Source organism: Amia ocellicauda, chromosome 2 (assembly GCF_036373705.1).
Source record: "Amia ocellicauda isolate fAmiCal2 chromosome 2, fAmiCal2.hap1, whole genome shotgun sequence".
In the NCBI taxonomy this organism is placed as follows: Eukaryota; Metazoa; Chordata; class Actinopteri; order Amiiformes; family Amiidae; genus Amia; species Amia ocellicauda.
The window spans coordinates 50,408,378-50,424,995 of NC_089851.1; the positions used below are offsets into that span (position 1 = coordinate 50,408,378).

Sequence of the window (16,618 nt, forward strand, 5' to 3'; positions counted from 1 at the left end):
GATAACTCTTGCTCAGAAAGTGCTTGAAAAAAAGGAATAAGGAGAGTGCATTTTAAAGAGCATAATGGCACAATGCAGATTAATGCTCACTACTACACATAATGTAGTATTTGCCAATTCAGTTGCCAAAGACACCAGCCCCTGGCGAACAGTTCTGAGCCTTCTCCTCATGTTTAGCCAGTCTAAATATCTTTCTAGATTGATGCTTGTTCCTCTTTATTGACAGTCAGTTTTTTTTCCAGCCTATTTCCCAGCTACCCACTTGGGGACAAGCTTCATTCTGACAAAACCCTTTCTTGCAGTACATGTGCATTATATGATTTTCCAAGCCCCAAGCAGCTGTATAACAGGCTGTCTTAAAGCAGAGTGAATGAAAGCCATTAGTTGTCTTTATGAAAATCTGAAAAAAAGGAAAGTGTGCCAGAGGCTGCTTTGTCTATGCTTTCCTCACACAAATGTGTCTCTGAGGTGCTCCAGTCACCACTAAATAGAAAGCAGACCTGACCTTAAAAGTTTATACATTGTTGGTCTTGTAGACCTCGTTTTGATCATATGTTCCAATTACTCTGGGCTGCCCCCACTTCTTTAGAGAATAATGCTAAAACCTACTAGGAGGGCAGAAACTGATGTGATTCTGCCAGCTGTCAGCACAAGTTTGTAAATGTAAAACAAATTTACAAACAACAATTAAACTATGAAAACAAAAAACAAAACAACTCACAACATACATCTTTAAAAATATAGATAGTTCTGGCAATTCAATCTCTCATTGGATATCCTTTTCTGAATTGTATGTATGTCACTAACTGGATCAGCTGTGATGAAAAGCTGAGACAATAATTCTCTCTGTAAGAAGGGAAGGAAGAAAGATCTCTACAGATAATAAAAGAGTGCAGGCAAAATCCCATTTCTTTTTCTTTTTCTTTTTTTTAAAGAGAGGATGACAAACACTAAATCCAGGTCGCTGTTGTCTATTTCAAGACACTTTTAATAAAGCATGGCTAACGACATACTTAAATTTGCTGGTTGTTAATTGACTGTGCTGTATGCCATTCCATCTTTTGTCTGTCTCATACTAATGTTTGGAGCTTTATATGGTGTTATGTGCTTTTAATGTAAACTACACCTTAATTTTTAAGTGTGTTCTACAGCCCAGTGACATTCATGTCATGAAAGGCACTTAATTTATCAAATTAATTTATAAAATGATCGATTATCTAAAATGATTGTGATTGTGTGTGATGAGGGAATGGGGTGTGCTGAGAGTGACACTGGTCGATTTTCTTCACAGGTTTTCACTAAATGTGGTACATGTGAACAGCGTCACCTGTGCTTTTGACTTGCACTTTTGAAGTGTCTTTGCCCAGTGCTTTGAGATTGCGTGACGTGAAAAGCCACTCTATAAACCGATTGATTGCTGTGCCAGTTTGTGCTGAGAATAACGCTGTACTAATGCTTTCCTTGCCCTAGGCTTGGCCCAAGCCGGAGCATGGGGCTGTTTTGATGAGTTCAATCGCATTGAGCTGCCAGTGCTGTCCGTGGCGGCACAACAGATCTACATTGTGCTGCAGTGCAAGAAGAACAAGAAGGCCCAGTTCATCTTCACCGACGGAGACGTGGTCGACATGGACCGGGAGTTTGGTATTTTCCTGACCATGGTAAGGGTGGCCCTGTGGAGGAGAGAGGGAGGACGAGAAAAGGAAAATTTGGAAGTAAGAAACAAAGGGAGAAAATTACCAAAATAGGAAAAAAGTAACAAAAAGAACAGGAAGGGACAGGAAGGAAAAGAAAGACAGAAAAAGGAAATAATGTAAGAAAAATATATACAAAATTGAACAGAACAGTCTTGGTCAATTGCCCAATTAAAGCTGAATCTATCTTTGAGCCGAAGCTTGTGGGGATCCTCCTGATATCTGATTGCTTTGTAGTAACCCAGAAATGGCAGGGGTCAGGCAGATATACTTCAGACTACATATTTTCATCTTCATTTCTTTAGAATCAAAAACATTGTTGAGGCCCCTCTGCTCTCCTCTCTTGTCGAAGCACAGGAACTTCACCGTGCTCCGTGTCTTTCCATGAGGATGAAGCTATTTGTTTTGACAGATGAATGTAAAAATCCCTGGCACACAGTGCTAAGTAATTCCTTCTGTACACTGAGTCTTCTTTCTCATTTCAAAAGCCCAGTCTTGGCAGGAGTCTCACTGTTAGTCCCTAATTGGGAAATAGTGGGTTTGAAGGAATTGATCTTGCTGATGAGGAGAATATCATCCTCCTCAGCTTTGATGACAAGAAGGATTACTGAAATCCCATTAATGCACAATATTTAATGTACTAATTTGCAGACTAACACCTGCTTTAGTCTTGGTATGTCATCTCTAGCATGTGTCATACATATATTGTGCATTCTTAGTGGCTCTGTATTGTCTCCTCATTCACTGTAATTCACCTATTGTCCTTGTAAGAACAGTTCCTGAAAACACCCTCAATACTGAAGTATTCCAATCCTATCTTGACTTTGATACCCAGTAGTTCATTAATTAGCTTCAGAGCTGTGTGTCCTGCTTGTATCCTTCTCCAAGTCCCCACCTTTTAGCAGTTCAGGAAGCTGTTGCTTTCTTGCCTTGAAAGAATTGCCCAGGGAGACTTTTAATAACCATCCAAAATAATAAAACAATGGTATAACACAGATAAAAAGACCTTTATACTTAAAAATGTGTGTGAGTTTGTGTATGTATATGACATATATATCTGGGTATTCGCAGAAGTGACTGTCAAATGGGACTAGACAGTGTGCAAATGACTATACTTTGTCTTGTTTGGATCTGTTGCATGGAAAAAGTGATGGAATGTAGAGGTAAAACTGCTACCTTAAAGAACTGCTTTCACTTGCAGTGCAATCTACAATGAGAGGGATTGCTTTTTAGCCAGATTAATCTGAAAAGGCAAAACGTATCATTGGCTTGCCATCAGTTTGAGCTTCGGCTCCTGAAATCCCTGTAATTTGCATCTCTTATCATCAGAGTGCAATATCTATTTCCATCACTCCTTTTGTGGTAGTGAGTGAGAGTTCCAAACAGAAGTAAGATATGAATAATGTAGAGAATCTCTAAGGGCTCCTATCATAGGGTGAAGGATATTACCTTATGAAAATGGAAGAGTTCCTACTTGTTATTAATTTATCTCCCTGTCTATCTCTCTGTCTGTCTGTCTATCTATATAAGAATGCTACATTTCTCACACTTGTTTGTTAATGCAAGTCACTAAAAAACAGTTTCAAATCACAGATATAATATTTAATATTATGTATAGAGGCATAATGGAGGCTGCCACAGAATCCACTTTCATCATATGAGTCAGACACGTCACAATTTAGAACAATTTTTCTAAATTCAGTTGGAATTCAGCTTACACAGCTTTTTTACGGAATTAATGACATTTAATGAAAGCTCTTTAGATTTAGATGGTTAGATTTAAAACAGATAAACACATACAAAAAAAAAAAAAATCAACCTCCATCTCCTATCATCTCAGAAGGTATTATACCTGAAATATAGAAGTTATTTACATTTAGTTTTTCTCAACTTCTGCTGTTATGAGATTTTTTTTTTCAATTAGGGGTTACGAAAGTATTCTAAAAGTAAACTGATAACAGTAAGTTGATTTGGAACCAGCTCATTAATCCACACCTAACCATCGCTTTCGAAACAGAACCCGGGTTACGCGGGCCGCCAGGAGCTGCCCGAGAACCTGAAGATCCAGTTCCGCACAGTGGCCATGATGGTGCCGGACAGAGCCATCATCATGAGGGTGAAGCTGGCCAGCGCCGGTTTCCGAGACAACCAGATCCTCAGCCGCAAGTTCTACACGCTGTACAAGCTGTGTGAGGAGCAGCTGTCCAAGCAGGTGAGCACAGTTGCCGGCACAGTCTCCTGGCCCAGCCAGATTTCACAGCCTGCAGGTCCTGTAGATCAGCTGGGTATTTAGCACACAGACATCCATGTTGAGTTGAGAATAATGTTTTTCTTAAATGGTCTCCTGCTTCCTCAGTGTTATACAGCTTGTAAATCCCATCAGAGATGAAACTGCCACATAATAGGAATCTTACTTCCATTGTTGAATCATAGTCATCATTATAAAGAAAAACTAAACACAAATCCATTTCAATTTTATATATTTTTACTCTTTAAAGGGCTTTACCCTTAAGAACCCAGTGTGTCATAAAGTCATAAACATTTAGCAGAAAGAAACCAAATATTTTGCACAGGTTTCTGTTCTATAAAGAGCTTAAAATGGAAAATCACAAAGGTCCAAATTCGTTTCCAAATGTAAAAGGCAACAAAAGCAGCTTGATCAAAATGGCTTCTTCAGCTGTGGCTTTGCCCAGCACACATGCCTGTGTTCCTGATGATAAAGAGAGTGCTTCCTGTACACTGAATTATTGAAAACATCAGCTTTGGAGCTGAATGTTAGAAACAAACAAACTGGAGCTTTGATATTCAAAGAGAAGTATTCCAGAAAAACAGTGTATGAAAAGCAGTGGGTGGGGGGTTTCACCATCTGTAGCACTTTCAAGAAATGCAAAGATGATGAACCTAACATAACACGCCTTCCTAGTTGTTTTATTCCTTTCAGGGAAACAAATTGCTCGGACAGATGTAAAGTTTCACCGTTTATCTCGACGTATGAAATTGTACCGCTACGAGGGAAGAATTTAATATTAGGAAATGTTGTGTAGACTAGATGCTTGTTTCTGTTTTTTAACAGCACTCTTTTAAAGTTGTACATGAATGGAATCCCATTACGTGCTTCTGAAAAAACATTTAGTCATTTGTTACATTCAGTGCCCTGACAAACTCTATATACTTCAAGCCCTCTCTCCCTGGTGTCATAGGCACTCAGAAAATGTAATGTAATGTAATGTAGTCCAAAACAACACACAATCACAGACAATTTAGCTGTTCCCTTAGGTAAGCTTACCTTGGTAAATAGTTTTGCACTTTTAACATGGGTTTACAGGGGTTTCGCAGTGCTTTCTTTAAGGCTGAATATGCTTTACAATGTTTGTCCATGGGAATACCCTGAAAAACCATTATCAGTGTTTCTGAGGCATATTTCCTCTAGTTCACCATCATCAAATAATGGAAGTGCAGTACAGCAAATTGAAGGCAGGTTGAACCCATAGGCAACCATTGCAAAACTATGGTAAAACCACAGTAAAACCATGCTAAAAGTGTGTCTTTTCACCTGTAAATTTACAGAGGTCAACTTGCATGAGGGTTATTATGTGTATAAGAATGAGAAGTGATAAGTACATCAACAAGAGTTAATTTGATGAACTGTGGTTGAGTGTCTGCAGTTGTTCAGCACAGTGTAATTAGGTCGGTGCTACTCCAGTGAGGAATGTGATGTTAATTCATACTTACACCTTGATAGTGGAAACCGTAAAGCACTGCAAGTCCATTTTGCCCCAGTTGGTGTAGGTTAAGAGTGGTGTGCAAGAACTGGCAATAATAAATTCTGGCGTTAAAGTAACATCCTTTGACAAATCACAGGGTAAATGTAAAAGTGCCTCATCCGTCCCTTGCATGAAAGCCGATGGTCATTTGGATGCCTGCTGTGATGCGCATCTCCGTTCCCTGCTGCGCGACGAAACAAGCACATCTGCAGAAAGAATGCCATTGTCTTTTCTAATTTCAACATTTTACTGTAATTGTGCATGCAGACTTTTATTGTAAGCATGGGGCTGCCTGTAATTACCACAAAACGCTACACATTCAGGAGTCCTCTCACTTGCAACAATACGCATAGCTCTGTAATGGTAAAATCAATGTCTAATTACAGTTTAAGTGTCACACAGTAAATCTCAAGGATAAAAAAAAACAACAACATGTCTGTGAAATTGGTTCAAAACAAGCTTTCAATTTTTTATTTTAGTATTTTCATCTTAAATGTCATGGGCCAATTTTCAGATTCAGTAATAACCAATAATTTTTACAAATATTCTGGATCTGTGGATCATTCTAAATTTTAATTGTAACCCACTGAAACAGTATTTTCTCATTACCTTGTCTTGCATTTAGTTAAATAGGCAGTATAAGTAGGAGGTATAATATTTTAGGGAATGATACTTCATCTCTTTGTCAGAAGACATTTAAAAACAATTGTTGTGTGCTTCATTTTTCTATCCAGAATATAAATATAACTTGAATAAGATTTTTTGGGGGGGAATTTTATTTATTTATTTTAATCACAACTGATTGGATCTGAAACGTGTAAGTACCTTTGTAAACAATTCCAAATCCCAATACATTTTCTTTCAGTCACACTACCTTTCATGCCGAGACTGCATACAGGCAATTTTTTTTTTTTTTGGCAAATAACATATTATAATACATTTTAAAATGTTTAAATTATGATAGAATATTAGTGCTCAATGGAACCTCCCCAGAATTAGTTAAATAAAGCTCGGTAAAAATACAGAGGCATCGAGTTTAATAACCTGCCGTTACAAATACAAAGATGCAATTCTTTGAAAACTCAATAAAGTCTGTATGAAATATTAATCCTAAGCAGTGTGACCTATGGTTTGTCAGCTTGAATACTGATTATGCTGGAAATTGTCCTTAGAGTGTAGAACAGGGGGTGTTATTTTTCTTCATTACTTCCTTTTACAGTATTAATGTTTTACCTTAAACACTATCTGTCTATCTATACATAACATTTGTTTAATATGTCCTAAAGGTTTCTATGAATAAGTAACCATATTGCTGCCATCTACTCATTAGTTAAACTAAACACGAGTTTTATCATGCACTTCTTTTTCTTGGGGGCTGTTTACAGAAGTTGCAGCAGAGATATACAGCAGTTGAATTAGCCCAGGCACTGATAACACCCTGCCAGAAAGCAAATCTTGCCAGTTGCTTTGGAAAGGCATAAAACAAGAACCATGCAGGAACAGATGCAACCTGTTTAATAATCCATGCTGCTGTTTTTTCTGTTCTTCTCAGGATGAAACACATTTGTATTGAGTTTCCTTCCCATGCAAAAAAAGAAATGCAAGAAAATATCCATACAGGTATATTGGTAAAGATAATTAACTTGTTTCTTGCAAGCTGGAATTGACTGGTATATCAACTGGTTTTCTGAACTGTGCAAAAACATATCTGTCAATGTCAATATAATATCTGGATGTTAATCAGGAGGTGCCTTAAAATCCTGTGTAGGATCTGTGTCTGATTGGCTTACAAAGACAATAGTGACTTGTTCCTTACAGATCAAAAATATAACCCCTGCTGTATTAAACAATTGTAATGGCCTATTATTTACTCATGTGCTATGCAGGTCCATTATGACTTTGGTCTGCGTAACATCCTGTCTGTGCTGAGGACTCTGGGAGCAGTGAAGAGGTCCAACCCCACAGAGGCAGAGAAGACCGTTGTGATGAGGGTGCTGAGAGACATGAACCTCTCCAAACTGGTACTTTGTTTCCTCCACTCAGCTTCCTGTGCACTGCATTACACCCTGAATAAAAGCACTATGGAGTTAAACAAAATAACATAACGTAGTGGTTCCCAACTTTTTTGATTTTTGTTCCGACCAATTTCTCAGCTTCTTACTTGAAACCTCTATTCAACTAATATTTGCCTAGTCAGAGCTTTTTAATTGTTTTAAAGAGTGGAAGATTTCACATTATATTAGACACTAGAATAGTTCAGGATGTTCCAAACAATTGGAAAAATCTAATTATGCAAATTATTATTATTATTATTATTATTATTATTATTATTATTATTATTATTTAAGATACCTCCTGCACATTGGAACCACTAAGGGTTTATCTTTGTGAAATGATTGAAACCTTTCTGTTAAAGTGAAATGTACATGGTATATCTTGTATATCTTACCAAATAACGACACGTCTAATTTAAGCACGTATGATCTCTCAGATCGTTCGGGTGTATCATGCCATAACATCCTGGATAGCAGAAAAACTTCTAAATCACCAGATTTGTCTTTCCCATGGCAACTATTATTACATCAACCCAGTGTTTCATGGTCTTACTCCTTGATAATACAATCTGAGAGAGCATACGTGCTGAAATTTGATATCCGTCATTATTTGGAAAGTTTTACATTTTACATTTTTAAAAGTTGCTTTTATTATAGACTTGATCTGGAGGAGTGGAATGTATAAACTATAACATTGGAATCACTGTTATTAATTTATTAAAGCATGTATTTATTAAGTGCGTACATTTACTGGTGAGTTATCTTGATCACTGTGTTCTCTCCAGTCACACCATGCTTAATTCACCTGGCTTCACTCGCTTATCTGCTTAATACAAACACAACACATGAAACAGCCTGTTCTTTAAACGAGCAGCACCGTGATTACATGCTTTGAGGTATGGCCGCAGGGTCAACATCCAATTTGTCATTTGTAGATAAGTATATACTGTAGACAGATAGACAGACTATGAAAAATCGAGACTGCACAGCAGAGAGAAAGATGATTTTAGCTGTTGGCTTTGATTAATTGTTTTCACTTGCGGGCTCTTGTGACCCCCTTCACTCACATTCCAGTGGGCTGGGCTCCAGCCAGTTGATTTACAACTTAGAGAGTCAGTTGCAGGTCTTGACTGTAGTTGCCTTGCAGCAAGATTTTTATAATTTAATTGGCAATGGATTGATTTCCCTATAATGTCATATTAACCCAAAATAAATTGTTGCCCACGGGTATGCTGTGGTAAATAAATAAAAATAAAGTTGTATTACAATCTTCTTGTTACAGTTGAACTCTTACTATTAAAAGCAAATGAATCTGGCCAACCAACAAAACATAAATAAAATATATTAATATATTTACCTGAAAATATGTTGCTATATTAACTATTAACAAGGAAATGTACAGTTGTATACAATCTTTGACAGATGTATGTCAGCTGTTTCATTATTTATTTTTGATCTTAGTATTTATCATTTTTAATCATTGGAATATTATGATCGCAGATGTTCTCATCATTTGCACAGTGTGCAGAGTTTTCCCATTCATTCTTTTTCTTTTCCTCTTTTCTTCCCTCCTTCCCTACCGTTGTGGTTCCTGTCACCCCTGCAGGTGGATGAGGACGAGCCTCTGTTCATGAGCCTGATTAATGACCTGTTCCCTGGCATCACCCTGGACAAGGCCGGCTACCCAGAGCTGGAGGCAGCCATTCAGAAGCAGACTGAGGAGGCTGGCCTGATCGCACACCCGCCCTGGATCCTCAAACTCATTCAGCTGTATGAGACCCAGAGAGTCAGACATGGTGAGTGGCACTGTGCGTGTGTTTTTGGGGGGCACAAGACAGGTCAGCCAGTGTGGAGGCTTTTGTGTTTGCGGGTATGGTGCATGGGTGTGGTTGGTGCCAGGCCACCTGATTGATGGTGCATGCTTCTCCTTGCCTCACATGACAGAGGTACATTTGCATTTAATGGAAATTAATGCGAGACCGAGTGTGCTCTTGTCTGGGTGGCTGATCGATGACCCGTCTACCACCAGGGGGAGGTGACTGAATTTATTGGGACACCTGGGCTGGACACCAGTGGGTCAGACCCACTTGCTTCTGCCTCTCTTGGGAAATTGAAGCAAATATAATGAATGATATTCAGGTTGTTGGCAAAGGATACAGTAGAGAAATGACCTATTTAGCATGAATAACATATATGCGTATGAGTGACACACTGTTAAAAAAATGTTTTGGGTAAATGCAGATAAAACACAGCTGTCCAGGATGTATAGAGGCTCAATCTATTTTTCTAGGCTGTTTTTTCATTTTAAAATGAATGGTGATTGCGTTGATAATGATGTAGGTACAACTGTGCCTTCTGAAAATGTTAGGCTGCAGATTCCCATATTAACACACTTTGCAATGAAAGGGAAACCAGCTTGAAAAGGGTTATGCATATTAAAGAAAAAAGCACACTACCAAACACATCTTATGCCCTTAGAAAATACTCAGCTTTTTTTAAATTAGTTTTAAACTAGTTGAGTCTCATCAATATTTTACACAGTTTGGAGCAGTATGCATGTTACTGGGGTTTGTGTGCAAATTATTTCCTCCTTATGTAATGCTGTGACAAAAGAGTTGTTTTGGGATTGATTAAACACAAATAGTTAGTGTTTTGAGAACCAGGCTGTAAAATAATAACTGTTCTATAGCTCCAGATATCCAGATATCATCTGGATGAAATAGGAAAATCACAGGTATACTATCATGGAGGAATTAGTTATACAATGGAGTGCATGATATAATTATTTAATTAAAAATATAATTACCTGATCTGAAAAAGTTTAATTTAGTCAAATTATAAATAGCCAAATTGAGTCCTGCCCAGCAGTGAGAGCTAATTTTAATTCTGCTGTGAAAATACCACACTTCTAATGTAAAGAAAATTACACTCTTTTTATTTTAATTTTAAAGTGAGTTTATTAATTTAAAAATATGCGTGATAGCAAGAAAACAAATGAAAACCTAATAGCGAGAGACAGTTTTCTGTTTTTTAAGTAGCATCTCACTTGCTTGCACAGTGCTGACTCATTTTCCAGAACAGCTCTGCTCCAGGTTGTTTCTTTCCAAGTCCAAATAGCTGATGCTTGAAGAATGTCTCCAGCCCTAAGTCTGATTAAAACTTCCACTCAACTCCAGCTAAAAGCAGATGTTACGGTACTGACAAACTGTACAGGAAAATATGGATGAAGAATCTAAACCTGAGCAGCTTGCTCTAGCTAAGGGCAAAAGAAACCATTAAAGCTGTATTATTGTGACACAAGTCTAGAGAAAAATAAACGCATACATTCTACGGAAATTGCACTTACTTATTTAGAAGTGTGCTGTTCTTCAATTGTGTTTAAATGGACTCATTGTTTACTTTATGCAACTGGCATAATTTATCTTCAAGAATTTATCTTCTTCACTGCAATAGCTCATAGCAAAGAAACATACCAATTTTGACCAATTTGTTGCAAGTTATACTAGAAGTTATACTTCTCATTGTCAGAATAGTGATTGTTTTTTTTGCATCTATTTTTTCATATTATTTTGCAATTGATTTACAAGCTTTAGAAATATCCTCAGTACCCGTCAGTGTAATTATTAAAAATGGGCAACATAAGTTGTTTTGCAATGTTTTTTCTAAAACCTTATTTTGGTGGTTTAATACATTCCTTTCAGAGAGTTATATGAGCTCTTAAATCATGCATCCAATTTCTGTGTTTACCAAATGGGGTTACACTTTACAATAGGTCTCCCAAATTACAGATTATTAACATAGTAGGTACTCATTAACTACATGCTAGTTACTCATACGAAAAGTGTAATTAAGCATTTGTTAACATGTACTTAATTAATATACTGTAATTTGGGAGACCTATTGTAAAGTGTTATCCAAAATGGTTACAAAGATCTTAAATAATGTACTTTAGCAACCAATGTCTTGTCTTATCTTGTGAGTATCCTCCTTAACCTGAATGTGTGTGTGTCTCCTCCCTTGCCTTGTGTTCTCTGCAGGAATGATGACTCTGGGCCCAAGTGGAGCAGGCAAGACGAAGTGCATCCACACGCTGATGAGAGCCATGACTGACTGTGGGGAGCCACACAGGGAGATGAGGATGAACCCCAAGGCCATCACCGCCTCCCAGATGTTTGGGACACTGGACGTGGCTACAAATGACTGGACAGATGGCATTTTCTCCACACTGTGGAGGAAGACCCTGAAGGCCAAGAAGGTTAGACACCATTGTGGAAGGTCCCCGCCCTGCACTTTTACTCACTTTTACTCCAGACGCATCCAGGTTTTCTGGACGGTTAACTATCTGGTACCAGATGTGGCCGTAAGCGTCAGAAGCTTGACTTGTAGACAGACAGGGAACAGAGACACATCAGATACACATGTCAGCTATTATGAAGTGCCATGTGGGATCAAGAAGAAATTCGTTTTATTAGCTGCATGGAGTGAAGTCCACATACAGAAACAATTACTGCTTACATTTCATACCTGAGTGTACTACAAACTTGCCGAACACAGATTTAACAGGACTCTGGTGCAGAGCTGTGACAAGTAAAAAAAAAACTGAAGGATAATAATCGGTAGCAGCCGATTTTATTAATATTTTATGAACAACTGGACAGTGTTTCAGGCTGTCGTCCTGTGAATGGTGTGCAGATCTGTTGTATAACAGCCCTGCAGAGACAATCAGTATGAAGGCGAACAAGATTTAGTTAACGTGTGCCCATTTATAAGTTAAATAAACAAATAAATAAATACAGCAGATCTGGGTTTCCCTCTAAAACATTAAGGACTGCTTTAATAAATGTGTTAATTTGTCCATAATCGCCATGACTGAAACGTACACACTTTAGTTAAATTATAACCTGCTGTTTTGTAGCTGCTGTTATTGTAAGATTAATTGTGAAACATGTGTATTTTGTGTCAACTGTAACTTGCCCTGGTTAAAGTAAATTAAAAATAATATGGAAAAAAGTGTTGTTTGCAGTTACAAATCTGTAGTAGTCAGGTTCTATCACTCATAGTGTTGTTTTCTGTCTTTGTTTTGAAAATGAAACACAAACCAAACCCACAATCGCTCTGCTCCTCCCACAACAGGGGACAGACTTGCTACAATGGCCAGGTTTTACAAAAAGCGGAATTGCGTCCGGACGCGTCCAGCACGGCACGGTCGCTTAAGCCAGTGGAAACGAGGCAATAGAGAAACTTGTATCTATGTGAACATGGCTCACTTGTGTGCATGGGTCTATTGTGATAACATCAATCTTCCTAAACTTGGAAGAATGTTCAATCACCCTCCCTCTTGTCAGGACATTGGCCTTTTGTTGAGCCCCATGTGGTGGGTATGACGGAGGAAATTAATAACAAGAAACTGTATGAATTTGAAAAAGGAGTGGGGTTTCTTTTCCCTTTATTATGTTGGTGCCTGTTAAAAAAAAAAACAGGGCACTTTTCTTTAATTAGGATTGTAAAATGTATTCAAAAACAAGTGTAACAAAGGAGACTCCAAAGAAGCCAAAAGAAAAAAACAAGACACAAATCCCAGACACACAGTCACGTCAGGAAACAGGTTTAGGTATCCATGAGACTTTTCTTCTTCTCTGTAATTAAGCCTCCTCTGTCAAAAAGAACACAGGTATTACTTTTAGTTTTCCCCAGCTCCTTTGTTTTTACCTCACCTAAGGACCAACCTCGAATCATCCAGCATGACCCCTACTATGTGCTGAAGAAAAGCCCCCACAATCAGCTGCACAATCAGTGATCGGTATTTCCAAATACTAGTTAATTGCAGCACATTCCACAGCATATACATACCCCTTGCCTTAGGTTAGCTCACAGCCCCCAATTACAGCCAGCACTCACTCACCCCGTGACACCACAGTATAGGGTTTGTATCTGATGGAGTTGTTTTCAATTGGACAACTATAAGAGCACATTGTGTTTGTGGCTATGTGGGTGTGTGTATACCGCATAGATTTATTTGTAGCTGTTTGTTTTAGCACTATTACAGTATTCAGTTATTTGAATTGAAAAGTCTGTGTTGAATTATGTTCTGTGGGTGCAGGAGAAGAGACTTCTGAATGTCACATTTATAAAGTGTTGCTTTCAGACATGGTGTTATTATTATTATGATGAAGTTATGAATAGTACATTATCTTTGGTATTTTTATGTTTTGAACTTTTAAATCAATAAGTCTTGTTTATTAAAGAATGGAGGATATACATTTGAGTACTAGGAAGTGTATTATAAGAGAATGATGTACATTGTGAAATTACTGAGGGAGAAAACAAAACACTTTTACACTTCCTCTGAGATAAGCTTGGTGAATGAAATGGTTCCAACATAGCATAAGTATCCCAGATGTTCAATAACAAAACCTGTGAAATGGACTGGACTGAACCACACATTTCGTCTCCTTAGGGGGAGCACGTGTGGATCGTGCTGGATGGCCCCGTGGACGCCATCTGGATCGAGAACCTGAACTCCGTCTTAGATGACAACAAGACCCTCACCCTGGCCAACGGGGACCGTATCCCCATGGCGCCCAACTGCAAGATAGTATTTGAGCCACACAACATTGACAACGCTTCCCCGGCCACCGTGTCCCGAAACGGCATGGTGTTCATGAGCTCCTCAGTGCTGGACTGGCAGCCCGTGCTCAAGGCCTGGCTGCAGAACCTGCCGCCCATGCAGTCTGAGGTCCTGTGGAACTGCTTCAGCAGCATTTTCCAGGTAAGTTCTTCCTCTTTGAAAGGTCTCCAAATTGTAAACTAAACTCATCTAGAAACAGAGGAACTCATTTGTAGTTTATGTTAAATAAGTAATCTGAGATATTTCAACGGTGATGCCAACCAGTATAGTTAAAAAAAAAATACTTGCAACCCATGGTGGATTAAACTTTTATTTTTAGGATTTATAAGATTTTATTTATTTATTAATTTATGTTTAAGAAGCTTCTACATCTTCGACTTAAAATCCCAAATGATGTAATGCTTAAATAGCTAATCCTTTTTTTGGTCTAGAATTCTTTACTGTGTGACTGTAGCGCACCACACAGCAAGGTGATTTTTATTTGAAAGTAATAGATCAAGGTAACTTGGATTGCTAGCTGTGTGGTGCTGTGTGTGGAAAGTAAATCACAATGGTTTCTGTATAAGACTGTTTATCTGCTGCATTCAGACATGTTTTAATGTCATCTAAGGGTGCCAGTTCAGCATATAAGGTCACAGAGGCCTTGTCAAAATGTCTCTGTCTTAAGTTAAGTTATTGCACAGTCCGAACCATGGAGTCTGGTCATTTATCTTGTTGTTGCTCTGTGTGTTTATTTATTTTTAAGTTTTTTATACATCACAACAGTAACTCATAGCAAAGAAACATTAAACATGTGACCAGTTTTATAGCAGAAGTTACACTTCTCATTGTCAGATTAGCTCTTATGTTGCATCTAATTTTTGCATCTAAGATTTTGCCCTTGATTTACAAGCTTTAACAAACATCCTCTCTACATTTTCCTCCACATCTTTATTTAAAAGGTAAACATTTAAAGGATGCTTTGTAAAGTCTTAAAATTGGCACAGGCAGGAGTGAACCATTTCACTTGCCTGCCTTTTTCAAATATGAATCATTTGGCATGTATTTATGTATTATTGAATTGCTGTTTTTTTCAGTGGTCATGAAATGGGCTGAGTATAGCAAAATTAAAATAGAAATTCACTGTCTGTCTTCATGGCCATACAGACTATCTAATGAGGGTACAGCATTAACTCTGTGTGATGATAAGCCCTATACATAGTCATACATCTACACTAACTAAGCAGTTAAATATTCATAACACATTAGGCAGACAGTTTCATTAGAGGTGAGAGAAAGGCCATCTAACCTATCTTGTGCCATTTAACAATTATCTCTTGTTCGACATGAAGAAATGAGGAATAACCAAACTGGAACCTGTAGGATCCTGATATAATTATGACTGAACCTTAATGTAGTTACTGGAGAGGAGATTTAATCTTGTCATTATTTTTAATTGTATATTTGTATCTCTTTACAGGACTTAATCGACTTTGTTTTCACTGCTGTGTCTCCCAAAATGCAAATCCTAGAATGCATGTACATCAAGCAAGCCATCGACCTCTTGCAAGTAAGTAAACACACACAGAAAACAAACAAACAAGCCAACACACAAAGACACTACGGCTAAGCAAAGTTTTGTGTTACAATATAGGTTTGGTCCTTTTTCAGTATTTGTTTTTCAGTAGATTACAAATAACAGTATGCAGAGCAGACCTTTGTGTAATGTTTTGTGTAACCTGACTCCCATGCTTTTTAATCGTGCCATCGATCCAACTGTGTGAGGGAAGAGGGGGTGACCTTCCCCACTAATGTGATGACGTTCAATTAATCAGCTACTTATTTGTACTTCTAAATTAAATGGTGTCAGATTTTAGTTCATGTCACTTTCTCTAGACATATCAGGAACACCAGGAGACAATTATTAAATCCGATCGGCCACGTAATAAATTGGCTGTGGTTTTAAAACTAATTTTGGCAGTACTATGAGCTTTTAGCAGGTGGAAGTTTCAGCTGTAGGATTTCTATAATTAAAAACAGATTAGCTAGATGACGGGTGTCAAACGCCAGTCCTGAAGGGTTGTGGTATCTTCTGTTTTTGTTCCAACACTCCTCTGGGCTACTTAGTGGGTCTAATTAAATGGTTAATGGATTGAATTTAACACTTCTCTCCAGATTTGTGAGAACATCATCTTCAGTAATGAACATACTTTAAGTCATCAGTTGTAAAAATGAAATGTGACCATCTTAAATAAGCCTAAATGAGAAAATAATTAATGTAATTGAGTGGGGTAGTCAAAGTCTTGATTTTAATCCTATGGAGAATCTGTGGAAAGACTTGAAAACTACTGTCCATAAGGGATCCCCAAGCAACTTGAGAGAGCTTGAGTAAATCTGCAAAGCTGGTTAGAGACTTACTCAAAAATACTTGTGGGTGTAATTTCTGCCAAAGGTGCTTCTACCAAGTATTGAGTTGACAGGTCTGAATACTTAAGCAATCAA

General features: G+C 37.9%; 1 protein-coding gene across 1 annotated transcript in view; it reads left to right on the forward strand.

Moving 5' to 3' along the window:
- dnah5l (dynein, axonemal, heavy chain 5 like) overlaps window positions 1-16,618 on the forward strand; it is a 206,701-nt gene that overhangs the window by 45,729 nt on the left and 144,354 nt on the right. Inside the window, exons 41-47 of the mRNA XM_066687675.1 lie at window positions 1,471-1,658; window positions 3,709-3,903; window positions 7,342-7,476; window positions 9,116-9,305; window positions 11,547-11,764; window positions 13,967-14,278; window positions 15,597-15,686. Of these exons, the coding sequence (XP_066543772.1) occupies window positions 1,471-1,658; window positions 3,709-3,903; window positions 7,342-7,476; window positions 9,116-9,305; window positions 11,547-11,764; window positions 13,967-14,278; window positions 15,597-15,686 (1,328 nt within the window). The remainder of the gene's footprint in view (window positions 1-1,470; window positions 1,659-3,708; window positions 3,904-7,341; window positions 7,477-9,115; window positions 9,306-11,546; window positions 11,765-13,966; window positions 14,279-15,596; window positions 15,687-16,618) is intronic.